The sequence below is a fragment of the Cherax quadricarinatus genome, chromosome 94 (genome assembly GCF_038502225.1).
Source record: "Cherax quadricarinatus isolate ZL_2023a chromosome 94, ASM3850222v1, whole genome shotgun sequence".
In the NCBI taxonomy this organism is placed as follows: Eukaryota; Metazoa; Arthropoda; class Malacostraca; order Decapoda; family Parastacidae; genus Cherax; species Cherax quadricarinatus.
In genome coordinates, this window is record NC_091385.1 from 3,298,739 (window position 1) to 3,314,256 (window position 15,518).

Sequence of the window (15,518 nt, forward strand, 5' to 3'; positions counted from 1 at the left end):
CAGATACATTCCACTGATACCAGTTTACAGAAACATTCCACTGATACCAGTTTCCAGATACATTCCACTGATACAAGTTTCCAGATACATTCCACTGATACCAGTCACCAGATACATTCCACTGATACCAGTTTCCAGATACATTCCACTGATACCAGTCACCAGATACATTCCACTGATACAAGTTTCCAGATACATTCCACTGATACCAGTCACCAGATACATTCCACTGATACCAGTTCCCAGATACATTCCACTGATACCAGTCACCAGATACATTCCACTGATACCAGTTTCCAGATACATTCCACTGATACCAGTTCCCAGATACATTCCACTGATACCAGTTTCCAGATACATACCACTGATACCAGTTTCCAGATACATTCCACTGATACCAGTTTCCAGATACATTCCACTGATACCAGTCACCAGATACATTCCACTGATACCAGTTTCCAGATACATTCCACTGATACCAGTTTCCAGATACATTCCACTGAAACAAGTTTCCAGATACATTCCACTGATACCAGTTTCCAGATACATTCCACTGATACCAGTTTCCAGATACATTCCACTGATACCAGTCACCAGATACATTCCACTGATACCAGTTTCCAGATACATTCCACTGATACCAGTTTCCAGATACATTCCACTGATACCAGTTTCCAGATACATTCCACTGATACCAGTTTCCAGATACATTCCACTGATACCAGTTTCCAGATACATTCCACTGATACCAGTTTCCAGATACATTCCACTGATACAAGTTTCCAGATACATTCCACTGATACCAGTTTCCAGATACATTCCACTGATACCAGTTTCCAGATACATTCCACTGATACAAGTTTCCAGATACATTCCACTGATACCAGTTTCCAGATACATTCCACTGATACCAGTTTCCAGATACATTCCACTGATACCAGTTTCCAGATACATTCCACTGATACCAGTTTCCAGATACATTCCACTGATACCAGTCACCAGATACATTCCACTGATACCAGTTTCCAGATACATTCCACTGATACCAGTCACCAGATACATTCCACTGATACCAGTTTCCAGATACATTCCACTGATACCAGTTTCCAGATACATTCCACTGATACCAGTTTCCAGATACATTCCACTGATACCAGTTTACAGATACATTCCACTGATACCAGTTTCCAGATACATTCCACTGATACCAGTCACCAGATACATTCCACTGATACCAGTTTCCAGATACATTCCACTGATACCAGTTTCCAGATACATTCCACTGATACCAGTTTCCAAATACATTCCACTGATACCATTTTAAATTATGCAAAACAGAAAATTTAATGTCATTATAACAAATTCAAAGACATTCCACAACAGTAAGGAAACGGGAATATCGCAAATGGTACACCAAACACCCGTTATCGTATTTGGCAACAGTAAGCAAAACAGCGAAGATAAACAGTATCCATTAAGACATTCCACAACGGTAGGGAATCTACAGCAACGGTAAACAGTATACTAGAAATCATTAAGACATTCCACAACGGTAGGGAAGCTACATCAACGGTATACTAGCAATCTAAGACATTCCACAACGGTAGGGAAGCTACATCAACGGTATACTAGCAATCTAAGGCATTCCACAACGGTAGGAAAGATACATCAACGGTATACTAGCAATCTAAGTCATTCCACAACGGTAGGGAAGCTACATCAACGGTATACTAGCAATCTAAGACATTCCACAACGGTAGGGAAGCTACATCAACGGTATACTAGCAATCTAAGACATTCCACAACGGTAGGGAAGCTACATCAACGGTATACTAGCAATCTAAGACATTCCACAACGGTAGGGAAGCTACATCAACGGTATACTAGCAATCTAAGATATTCCACAACGGTAGGGAAGCTACATCAACGGTATACTAGCAATCTAAGACATTCCACAACGGTAGGGAAGCTACATCAACGGTATACTAGCAATCTAAGACATTCCACAACGGTAGGGAAGCTACATCAACGGTATACTAGCAATCTAAGACATTCCACAACGGTAAGGAAGCTACATCAACGGTATACTAGCAATCTAAGACATTCCACAACGGTAGGGAAGCTACATCAACGGTATACTAGCAATCTAAGACATTCCACAACGGTAGGGAAGCTACATCAACGGTATACTAGCAATCTAAGACATTCCACAACGGTAGGGAAGCTACATCAACGGTATACTAGCAATCTAAGACATTCCACAACGGTAGGGAAGCTACATCAACGGTATACTAGCAATCTAAGACATTCCACAACGGTAGGGAAGCTACATCAACGGTATACTAGCAATCTAAGACATTCCACAACGGTAGGGAAGCTATATCAACGGTATACTAGCAATCTAAGACATTCCACAACGGTAAGGAAGCTACATCAACGGTATACTAGCAATCTAAGACATTCCACAACGGTAGGGAAGCTACATCAACGGTATACTAGCAATCTAAGACATTCCACAACGGTAGGGAAGCTACATCAACGGTATACTAGCAATCTAAGACATTCCACAACGGTAGGGAAGCTACATCAACGGTATACTAGCAATCTAAGACATTCCACAACGGTAGGGAAGCTACATCAACGGTATACTAGCAATCTAAGACATTCCACAACGGTAGGGAAGCTACATCAACGGTATACTAGCAATCTAAGACATTCCACAACGGTAGGGAAGCTACATCAACGGTATACTAGCAATCTAAGACATTCCACAACGGTAGGGAAGCTACATCAACGGTATACTAGCAATCTAAGACATTCCACAACGGTAGGGAAGCTTCATCAACGGTATACTAGCAATCTAAGACATTCCACAACGGTAGGGAAGCTACATCAACGGTATACTAGCAATCTAAGACATTCCACAACGGTAGGGAAGCTACATCAACGGTATACTAGCAATCTAAGACATTCCACAACGGTAGGGAAGCTACATCAACGGTATACTAGCAATCTAAGACATTCCACAACGGTAGGGAAGCTACATCAACGGTATACTAGCAATCTAAGACATTCCACAACGGTAGGGAAGCTACATCAACGGTATACTAGCAATCTAAGACATTCCACAACGGTAGGGAAGCTACATCAACGGTATACTAGCAATCTAAGACATTCCACAAATAAACTAGATAAAAACTATTAATTTACGTAAGACAAAAGGCATCAGGGAATTTTATGAACGTCTAACAAGCCTTTTGATGAGAAAGATTTCGTGAGAGGCTGCTTAAGGATGTTCTGGGGTGAAGGTGAGGTCGTGCTGAGGTGAAGGTGAGGTCGTGGTGAGGTGAAGGTGACGTGGTGCTGGGGTGAAGGTGAGGTCGTGCTGGGGTGAAGGTGAGGTCGTGCTGAGGTGAAGGTGAGGTCGTGGTGAGGTGAAGGTGAGGTGGTGCTGGGGTGAAGGTGAGGTCGTGCTGGGGTGAAGGTGAGGTCGTGCTGGGGTGAAGGTCAAGTCGTGCTGAGGTGAAGGTGAGGTCGTGCTGGGATGAAGGTGAGGTGGTGCTGGGGTGAAGGTGAGGTGGTGCTGGGGTGAAGGTGAGGTGGTGCTGGGGTGAAGGTGAGGTCGTGCTGGGATGAAGGTGAGGTCGTGGTGAGGTGGTGCTGGGGTGAAGGTGAGGTGGTGCTGGAATGAAGGTGGTGGTGGTGCTGGGATGGTGGTGGCGGTGCTGGGGCGAAGGTGAGGTGGTGCTGGGATGGCAGTGAAGTCGTGCTGGGATAGCAATAAAGTCGTGCTGGGATAATAAGGTCGTGCTGGGATAGCATTAAGGTCGTGCTGGGATAGCAATAAGGACGTGCTGGGATAGCAATAAGGTCGTGTTGGGATAGCAATAAGGTCGTGTTGGGATAGCAATGAGGTCGTGCTGGGATAGCAATAAGGTCGTGTTGGTATAGCAATAAGGTCGTGCTGGTATAGCAATAAGGACGTGCTGGGATAGCAATAAGGTCGTGTTGGGATAGCAATAAGGTCGTGCTGGGATAGCAATAAGGTCGTGCTGGTATAGCAATAAGGTCGTGTTGGTATAGCAATAAGGTCGTGTTGGTATAGCAATAAGGTCGTGCTGGGATAGCAATAAGGACGTGCTGGTATAGCAATAAGGACGTGCTGGGATAGCAATAAGGTCGTGTTGGGATAGCAATGAGGTCGTGCTGGGATAGCAATAAGGTCGTGTTGGTATAGCAATAAGGTCGTGCTGGGATAGCAATAAGGACGTGCTGGGATAGCAATAAGGACGTGCTGGGATAGCAATAAGGTCGTGCTGGTATAGCAATAAGGTCGTGTTGGTATAGCAATAAGGTCGTGTTGGTATAGCAATAAGGTCGTGCTGGGATAGCAATAAGGACGTGCTGGTATAGCAATAAGGACGTGCTGGGATAGCAATAAGGTCGTGTTGGTATAGCAATAAGGTCGTGTTGGTATAGCAATAAGGTCGTGCTGGGATAGCAATAAGGTCGTGCTGGTATAGCAATAAGGACGTGCTGGGATAGCAATAAGGTCGTGCTGGTATAGCAATAAGGTCGTGCTGGTATAGCAATAAGGTCGTGTAGAACAAGAATACGACCCACACCAGCTGACCAACACTCAGGTACCTACTGATGGCTGAACAGGGCCAGCAGGTGTCATATGTAAACACGTCCTAATGGTTTTCAGCCGTACTGGGGATCGACCCCCGAACCTCAGTGTATAAGAAGAGTGCGCTAGCGATCGAGCTAAGGGACACACGAGTGTAATAGGAATCCGCTCACTTCTGATCTCCATACTACGGAATACTATACGTTTCGCCTACTCATTAGGCCTCTTCAGTCGGGTATGGAATAGTGAGCATAAGTAGTAGTGACGTAAAGACGACGTAATCAGTCCATAATCCTTGAAGACGTAGTTTTGAGGTGGTCAGTCCCTCAGCCTGGAGAAGAGTTCTGCTCCATAGTCTGGAACATTGCACCAGACTATGGAGCAAAACTCTTCTCCAGGCTGAGGGACTAACCCCCTCAAAACTACGTCCTCAAGGATGATGGACTGATTACACCGTCTTCACAACTCCACTGCTTCCGCTGCCTCCTCTGTACTCGACTGAAGAAGCCTGCTGTGTTGGCGAAACGTTTCGCAATAAAGATACCTAACTGCTACACACTTGTCCTACTTATCAACAGGTCAGTAATGTATACCATTTAAATATTCACCTTCAGATTACGCAGCTCAGTTCTGGTCTCCATAGGATGTAATACGTGAGCCATAGGATGACAAGTATAATGCCGATAGGTGACGAAGAATCTATAGGATAGTGGGGTCTATAGGATGAAGAATTGAGGCCTATGAATTGGGGACTATAGGATGTAGAATTGAAGCCAATAGGATTAATTGGGGACTATAGGATGTAGAATTGAAGCCAATAGGATGAACTGGGGCCTATAGGATGAAGAATTCAAGCCAGTGGGGTAAATATTAGGCCTAGAGGGTGAAAAAATAAAGTTTATAAAAACAAGAGGCCTATAAGATGAAATTTTTTTTATAAGGCTTTTGTATGTAGAAAGAGTCGTGAAGTCTCTACAGGAATGACAACACACCTGGTGATGGAATGACAACACACCTGGTGATGGAATGACAACACACCTGGTGATGGAATGACAACACACCTGGTGATGGAATGACAACACACCTGGTGATGGAATGACAACACACCTGGTGATGGAATGACAACACACCTGGTGATGGAATGACACACCTGGTGATGGAATGACAACACACCTGGTGATGGAATGACAACACACCTGATGGAATGACACACCTGGTGATGGAATGACAACACACCTGATGGAATGACACACCTGGTGATGGAATGACAACATACCTGATGGAATGACACACCTGGTGATGGAATGACAACACACCTGGTGATGGAATGACACACCTGGTGATGGAATGACAACACACCTGGTGATGGAATGACACACCTGGTGATGGAATGACAACACACCTGGTGATGGAATGACAACACACTTGGTGATGGAATGACAACACACCTGGTGATGGAATGACACACCTGGTGATGGAATGACAACACACCTGGTGATGGAATGACAACACACCTGATGGAATGACAACACACCTGGTGACGGAATGACAACACACCTGGTGATGGAATGACAACACACCTGGTGATGGAATGACAACACACCTGTTGATGGAATGACACCACACCTGGTGATGGAATGACAACACACCTGGTGATGGAATGACAACACACCTGGTGATGGAATGACAACGCAACACACCTGGTAATGGAATGACAACACACCTGGTGATGGAATGACAACACACCTGATGATGGAATGACAACACACCTGGTGATGGAATGACAACACACCTAGTGATGGAATGACAACACACCTGGTGATGGAATGACAACACACCTGGTGATGGAATGACAACGCAACACACCTGGTAATGGAATGACAACACACCTGGTGATGGAATGACAACACACCTGATGATGGAATGACAACACACCTGGTGATGGAATGACAACACACCTGGTGATGGAATGACAACACACCTGGTGATGGAATGACAACACACCTGGTGATGGAATGACCACAACACACTTGGTAATGGAATGACAACACACCTGGTGATGGAATGACAACACACCTGGTGATGGAATGACAACACACCTAGTGATGGAATGACAACACACCTGGTGATGGAATGACAACACACCTAGTGATGGAATGACAACACACCTGGTGATGGAATGACAACACACCTGGTGATGGAATGACAACGCAACACACCTGGTAATGGAATGACAACACACCTGGTGATGGAATGACAACACACCTGGTGATGGAATGACAACACACCTGGTGATGGAATGACAACACACCTGGTGATGGAATGACAACACACCTGGTGATGGAATGACCACAACACACTTGGTAATGGAATGACAACACACCTGGTGGAATGACCACCTCTAAGAATGACATAAACGGGAAACAGGAGAATTTATGAGGCCTACCTCGATAGCTGGGTGAATTTTTAGACCTACCTCTGTGGGTGGGGGGCACTGGGGTCCACCAGGGGAGCGGGCCCAGCAGCGGGTCTACCGCACGGTGCCTGCAACAATAACAACAACGACATTAATACCGTTTACAATATCAAGGTAAACTATTAAACAATATTACTGTGAACTCTTATATGCCCATGATTTCTTCATACATATTATATATATATATATATATATATATATATATATATATATATATATATATATATATATATATATATATATATTATATATATATATATATATATATATATATATTATATATATATATATATATATATATATATATATATATATATATATATATATATATTATATATATATATATATATATATATATATATATATATATATATATATATATATATATATATATATATATATATATATATATATATGTATATATATATATATATATATATATATATATATATATATATATATATATATATATATATATATATATGTCGTGCCGAATAGGCAGAACTTGCGATCTTGGCTTAAATAGCAGCGTTCATCTTGCCATATATGACAAGTGAAAATTTGTGTATGCAATAATTTCGCCAAAACCATTCTGAACCTAACGAAAAAAATGTATTTGATTGTGCTTGCTTAGTACTAAATTATTGTAAACGTATTTAAAATATATTTAGTTGGGTTAGGCTAAAATAAATTGCTCTTGTTATAATAAGGTTAGGTAAGTTTTCTAAGATTCTTTTGGTGCAAAATTAAAAATTTTTACATTAACATTAATGAAAAAAATATATCTTTAAACGTATAAGAGAAAATTTCAGAAAGGACTTAATTTTAAACGAGTTCTTGCTAATTGACCAGTTTTACATAGTCGGCCCGAGATATATATATATATATATATATATATATATATATATATATATATATATATATATGTCATGCCGAATAGGCAGAACTTGGGATCTTGGCTTAAATAGCAACGTTCATCTTGCCATATAGGACAAGTGAAAATTTGTGTATGCAATAATTTCGCCAAAATCATTCTGAACCTAACGAAAAAAATATATTTCACTGTGTTTGCTTAGTATTATATTATTGTAAACGGATTTAAAATATATTTAGTTGGGTTAGGCTAAAATAAATTGTTCTTGTTATAATAAGGTTAGGTAAGTTTTCTAAGTTCTTTTTGGAGCAAAATTATAAATTTTTACATTAACATTAATGAACAAAATATATCTTTAAACGTATAAGAGAAAATTTTAGAAAGGACTTAATTTTAAATGAGTTCTTGCTAAGTGACCAGTTTTACATATTCGGCACGACATATATATATATATATATATATATATATATATATATATATATATATATATATATATATATATATATAAATATAAATATATATATATATATATATATATATATATATATATATATATATATATATATCTCGAAAATTTTTTTAACATGTCTGAAAAGAATAATGAAGCTTGTAAAATATTTTATGATAAAATCTCCGAATATGGTGAAATATATTGATCAGTACAGGAATATGGTGAAATATACCCAAATCTTTAACTATGCTCATGGATATTGTGGCACTGTGGTAGACAAAGTAGCAGGGGGAGCAGACAGGGTGGCAGGGGGAGCATACAAAGGAGCAGGCAAGGTGGCAGGGGGAGCAGACAAGGTAGCAGGGGAGCAATGTGGCAGGGGGAACAGAAAAGGTGGCAGGACTAGCAGACACAAGGTGGCAGGACTAGAAGACAAGATGGCAAGACTAGCAGACAAGGTGGCAAGACCAGCAGACAAGGTGGCAAGACTAACAGACACAAGGTGGCAGGATTAGCAGACACAAGGTGGCAGGACCAGCAGACAAGGTGGCAGGGGGAGCAGACAAGGTGGCAGGACCAGCAGACAAGGTGGCAGGGGGAGCAGACAAGGTGGCAGGACCAGCAGACAAGGTGGCAGGACCAGCAGACAAGGTGGCAGGATTAGCAGACACAAGGTGGCAGGACCAGCAGACAAGGTGGCAGGGGGAGCAGACAAGGTGGCAGGACTAGCAGACAAGGTGGCAGGGGGAGCAGACAAGGTGGCAGGACCAGCAGACAAGGTGGCAGGGGGAGCAGACAAGGTGGCAGGGGGAGCAGACAAGGTGGCAGGACCAGCAGACAAGGTGGCAGGGGGAGCAGACAAGGTGGCAGGACCAGCAGACAAGGTGGCAGGGGGAGCAGACAAGGTGGCAGGGGGAGCAGACAAGGTGGCAGGGGGAGTAGACAAGGTGGCAGGGGGAGCAGACAAGGTGGCAGGGGGAGTAGACAAGGTGGCAGGGGGAGCAGACAAGGTGGCAGGACCAGCAGACAAGGTGGCAGGGGGAGCAGACAAGGTGGCAGGGGGAGCAGACAAGGTGGCAGGGGGAGCAGACAAGGTGGCAGGGGGAGCAGACAAGGTGGCAGGGGGAGCAGACAAGGTGGCAGGGGGAGCAGACAAGGTGGCAGGGGGAGCAGACAAGGTGGCAGGGGGAGCAGACAAGGTGGCAGGGGGAGCAGACAAGGTGGCAGGGGGAGCAGACAAGGTGGCAGAACCAGCAGACAAGGTGGCAGGGGGACCAGACAAGGTGGCAGAACCAGCAGACAATGTGGCAGGGGGACCATACAAGGTGGCAGGACCAGCAGACAAGGTGGCAGGGGGACCAGACAAGGTGGCAGGACCAGCAGACAAGGTGGCAGGGGGACCAGACAAGGTGGCAGGACCAGCAGACAAGGTGGCAGGGGGAGCAGACAAGGTGGCAGGGGGAGCAGACAAGGTGGCAGGGGGAGCACACAGTTGATGCACGAGCCACAGTATTCCGAACACAGTAAAAACAAACATTAAGGCAGGAGAGGGTCGTAGCCCAGCTGACAAAACTTTGCAATATCCGGTTTCGTATAACCATTAACAAGCTCTTTAAACTTTGTCGGAAGTGGCGTGGATGAGTTGTGAATAGCACCATTGTTCCCCATCCCTTGTAAACTCATCCACTGGTGATGCTGGGGCCTTCTAACTCATCCACTGGTGATGCTGGGGCCTTCTAACTCATCCACTGGTGATGCTGGGGCCTTCTAACTCATCCACTGGTGATGCTGGGGCCTTCTAACTCATCCACTGGTGATGCTGGGGCCTTCTAACTCATCCACTGGTGATGCTGGGGCCTTCTAACTCATCCACTGGTGATGCTGGGGCCTTCTAACTCATCCACTGGTGATGCTGGGGCCTTCTAACTCATCCACTGGTGATGCTGGGGCCTTCTAACTCATCCACTGGTGATGCTGGGGCCTTCTATCTCATCCACTGGTGATGCTGGGGCCTTCTAACTCATCCAATGGTGATGCTGGGGCTAACTCATCCACTGGTGATGCTGGGGCCTTCTAACTCATCCACTGGTGATGCTGGGGCCTTCTAACTCATCCACTGGTGATGCTGGGGCCTTCTAACTCATCCACTGGTGATGCTGGGGCCTTCTAACTCATCCACTGGTGATGCTGGGGCTTTCTAACTTATCCACTGGTGATGCTGGGGCCTTCTAACTCATCCACTGGTGATTCTGGGGCTTTCTAACTCATCCAATGGTGATGCTGGGGCCTTCTAACTCATCCAATGGTGATGCTGGAGCTTTCTAACTCATCCAATGGTGATGCTGGGGCCTTCTAACTCGCCCATTAGTAATGCTGGGGCCTTCTAACTCATCCACTGGTGATGCTGGGGCCTTCTAACTCATCCACTGGTGATGCTGGGGCTTTCTAACTCATCCACTGGTGATGCTGGGGCTTTCTAACTCATCCACTGGTGATGCTGGGGCCTTCTAACTCATCCAATGGTGATGCTGGAGCTTTCTAACTCATCCAATGGTGATGCTGGGGCCTTCTAACTCATCCAATGGTGATGCTGGAGCCTTCTAACTCATCCACTGGTGATGCTGGGGCCTTCTAACTCATCCACTGGTGATGCTGGGGCCTTCTAACTCATACCAGGGTCGTTAATCCATGGTACCAGGGTCGTTAATCCATGGTACCAGGGTCGTTAATCCATGGTACCAGGGTCGTTAACCCATGGTACCAGGGGTCATTAACCCATGGTACCAGGGTCATTAATCCATGGTACCAGGGGTCATTAATCCATGGTACCAGGGTCATTAATCCATGGTACCAGGGTCGTTAACCCATGGTACCAGGGTCGTTAATCCATGGTACCAGGGTCGTTAACCCATGGTACCAGGGTCGTTAACCCATGGTACCAGGGGTCATTAATCCATGGTACCAGGGGGCATTAATCCATGGTACCAGGGTCATTAACCCATGGTACCAGGGTCGTTAACCCATGGTACCAGGGGTCATTAATCCATGGTACCAGGGGTCATTAATCCATGGTACCAGGGGTCATTAATCCATGGTACCAGGGTCATTAACCCATGGTATCAAGGTCATTAACACCTGGTACCAGGGGTCATTAACCCATGGTGCCAGGGGTCATTAATCCATGGTACCAGGGTCATTAACCCATGGTACCAGGGGTCACTAATCCATGGTACCAGGGGTCATTAACCCATGGTACCAGGGTCATTAACCCATGGTACCAGGGTCATTAATCCATGGTACCAGGGTCATTAATCCATGGTACCAGGGGTCATTAACCCATGGTCCCAGGTTCATTAACCCATGGTCCCAGGGTCATTAACCCATGGTACCAGGGTCATTAACCCATGGTACCAGGGGTCATTAATCCATGGTTCCAGGGGTCATTAATCCATGGTACCAGGGGTCATTAACCCATGGTACCAGGGGTCATTAATCCATGGTACCAGGGGTCATTAATCCATGGTACCAGGGGTCATTAATCCATGGTACCAGGGGTCATTAACCCATGGTACAAGGGGTCATTAATCCATGGTAGCAGGGGTCATTAACCCATGGTACCAGGGGTCATTAATCCATAATGCAAGGGGTCATTAACCCATAATACAGGGGGCTATTAACCCACATTAACCCATTATACCAGGGGTCATTAACTCATGGTACCAGGGGTCACTAATCATGGCACTCTCATATATTCCAGGCACTGTGTCACATATTGCAGGCACCCTCACACACACACACACACACACACACACACACACACACACACACACACACACACACACACACACACAAGATGGGACACAGAGTAAAGACTAGAGGGACAGGTAGCAGGCCTCACTCGAAGACCTAGGGGGTGAGCACACTGCCTAACATATCACCAGAGCTTTACATCAACTGAATAACCTCTGTATGCAATGCTTGTCTGACAAATCTAAAAATTTGCCATCAGGAATCTCGACAGAGTCATTCCGGGCACTTTATACAACACATGTCCGGACCATCTTTGAGTACGCAGCACCAGTGTGAACCCCACACCTGACTGGAGGAAGTGCAGAAGTATACAATGAGACCAATTCCAGAACTAAAGATACGAACAGAGGCTTGGGAAGTTGACTAACGGTATCAGAGGACAGAAGAACAAGAATAATCATGATTAAACCATATGAATAAGAGGAAATCATAGGATAAATAGGGAAACACAAACAACCCGCACATGTGCGGGTTGTTTGTGTATCGTTCCAGTCACGGTATTGTGCCTTTTTTATTTATAAATAGGGAAAAGCTGTTTGAGAGGCGGGAAACAGGCACTCGAGGTCACAACTGCAGGTTAGAGACAGTGATGATCCGGAGGGATGTCTGGAAGTATTTCTTCAGTAACAGTGTTGTCAGAAAACGGAATTACCTCGAAGTGGAGACAGACTCCATACACAGTATTAAGATTAAGTACGATAGGGCCCACGAGGCTATGAGTCTAGCAAGCGGCAAGTTGAGAGGAGGGGCCAGGAGCCCCTCCTCTCAACTTGTATGAGTATACTGACCAATCCATATAAAGACATTGTTAGAAATCTGACATCATCTTTGAACACAGTGTTAGTGGAGAGTTCGTGCGGCTGCGGCTGCGGCTGCGGCTGCGGCTGCGGCTGCGGCTGCGGCTGCGGCACAACGTCACGCTCATTAGTTATTCATCTCCTTTTAATCTAACATTATGATAGGGAAATGACTACGTCCTCTCCCTCCCTCTCTCTCCAGTCATGGCCAGCTGCCTGTATTGTTCCTACCTACACCCACTCTATACCACCTACACCCACTCTATACCACCTACACCCACTCTATACCACCTACACCCACTCTATACCACCTACACCCACTCTATACCACCTACACCCACTCTATACCACCTACACCCACTCTATACCACCTACACCCACTATACCACCTACACCCACTCTATACCACCTACACCCACTCTATACCACCTACACCCACTCTATACCACCTACACCCACTCTATACAACACACACCGACTCTATACCACCCACACCCACTCTATACCACCTACACCCACTCTATACCACCTACACCCACTCTATACCACCTACACCCACTCTATACAACACACACCGACTCTATACCACCCACACCCACTCTATACCACCTACACCCACTCTATACCACCTACACCCACTCTATACCACCTACACCCACTCTATACAACACACACCGACTCTATACCACCCACACCCACTCTATACCACCTACACCCACTCTATACCACCTACACCCACTCTATACCACCTACACCCACTCTATACAACACACACCGACTCTATACCACCCACACCCACTCTATACCACCTACACCCACTCTATACCACCTACACCCACTCTATACCACCTACACCCACTCTATACAACACACACCGACTCTATACCACCCACACCCACTCTATACCACCTACACCCACTCTATACCACCTACACCCACTCTATACCACCTACACCCACTCTATACAACACACACCGACTCTATACCACCCACACCCACTCTATACCACCTACACCCACTCTATACCACCTACACCCACTCTATACCACCCACACCCACTCTATACCACCCACACCCACTCTATACCACCTACACCCACTCTATACCACCTACACCCACTATACCACCTACACCCACTCTATACCACCTACACCCACTCTATACCACATACACCCACTCTATACCACTTACACCCACTCTATACCATCCACACCCACTCTATACCACCTACACCCACTCTATACAACACACACCCACTCTATACCACCCACACCCACTCTATACCACCTACACCCACTCTATACCACCTACACCCACTCTATACCACCCACACCCACTCTATACCACCTACACCCACTCTATACCACCCACACCCACTCTATACCACCCACACCCACTCTATACCACCTACACCCACTCTATACCACCTACACCCACTCTATACCACCCACACCCACTCTATACCACCTACACCCACTCTATACCACCCACACCCACTCTATACCACCTACACCCACTCTATACCACCCACACCCACTCTATACCACCCACACCCACTCTATACCACCTACACCCACTATACCACCTACATCCACTATACCACCCACACCCACTCTATACCACCTACACCCACTCTATACCATCTACACCCACTCTATACCACCCACACCCACTCTATACCATCTATATTCACTCTATACCACCTACACCCACTATATACCACCTACACCCACTATACCACCTACACCCACTCTATACCATCTATATTCACTCTATACCACCTACACCCACTATAAACCACCTACACCCACTCTATACCACCTACACCCACTATATACCACCTACACCAACTATATATCACCTACACCCAAACTTCCACTTACACCCAGGCACTGGGTGTCATTCCAGGCAATAACTCTCATATTCCAGGCACTGACTGTCATGTTCCAGGCACTGACTTTCATATTCCAGGCACTGATTGTCATATTCCTGGAACTGACTCATATTCCTAGCACTGTCATATTCATGGCACTGACTCTTATTTCAGGCACTGACTGCCATGTTGCTGGCACTGACTGTCATATTGCTGGCACCGACTGTCATGTTGCTGGCACTGACTGTCATATTGCTGGCACTGTACTGTCACCTAACACTGGCCTCCAGGAGTGTGGCTTCCAGGGGTGTTGCTTCCAGGGGTGTGGCTTCCAGGGGGTGTGGCCTCCAGGGGTTTTGCGGCCTCCAGGGGTGCTTGAGGCCTCCAGGGGTTTTGCGGCCCCCAGGGGTGTTGCGACCTCCAGGGGGGCTGCGGCCTCCAGGGGTGCTGCGGCTTCCAGGGGTGCTGCGGCCTCCAGGGGTGCTGCGGCCTCCAGGGGTGCTGCGGCCTCACGCGGGAGGTCAAATATTAGTGTTGTGAAAGTCAACAGTGGGAGTCGCGAGCCTCACCACAGCACAGTGAGATTAACCACTACATTATTGACGTA

General features: G+C 45.8%; 1 protein-coding gene across 1 annotated transcript in view; it reads right to left on the reverse strand.

The window, feature by feature from the left end:
* Positions 1–15,518, reverse strand: part of LOC128700902 (serine-rich adhesin for platelets) — a 492,925-nt gene that overhangs the window by 169,700 nt on the left and 307,707 nt on the right. The window contains exon 3 of the mRNA XM_070104797.1: positions 7,107–7,174. Coding sequence (XP_069960898.1) covers positions 7,107–7,174 — 68 coding nt within the window. The remainder of the gene's footprint in view (positions 1–7,106; positions 7,175–15,518) is intronic.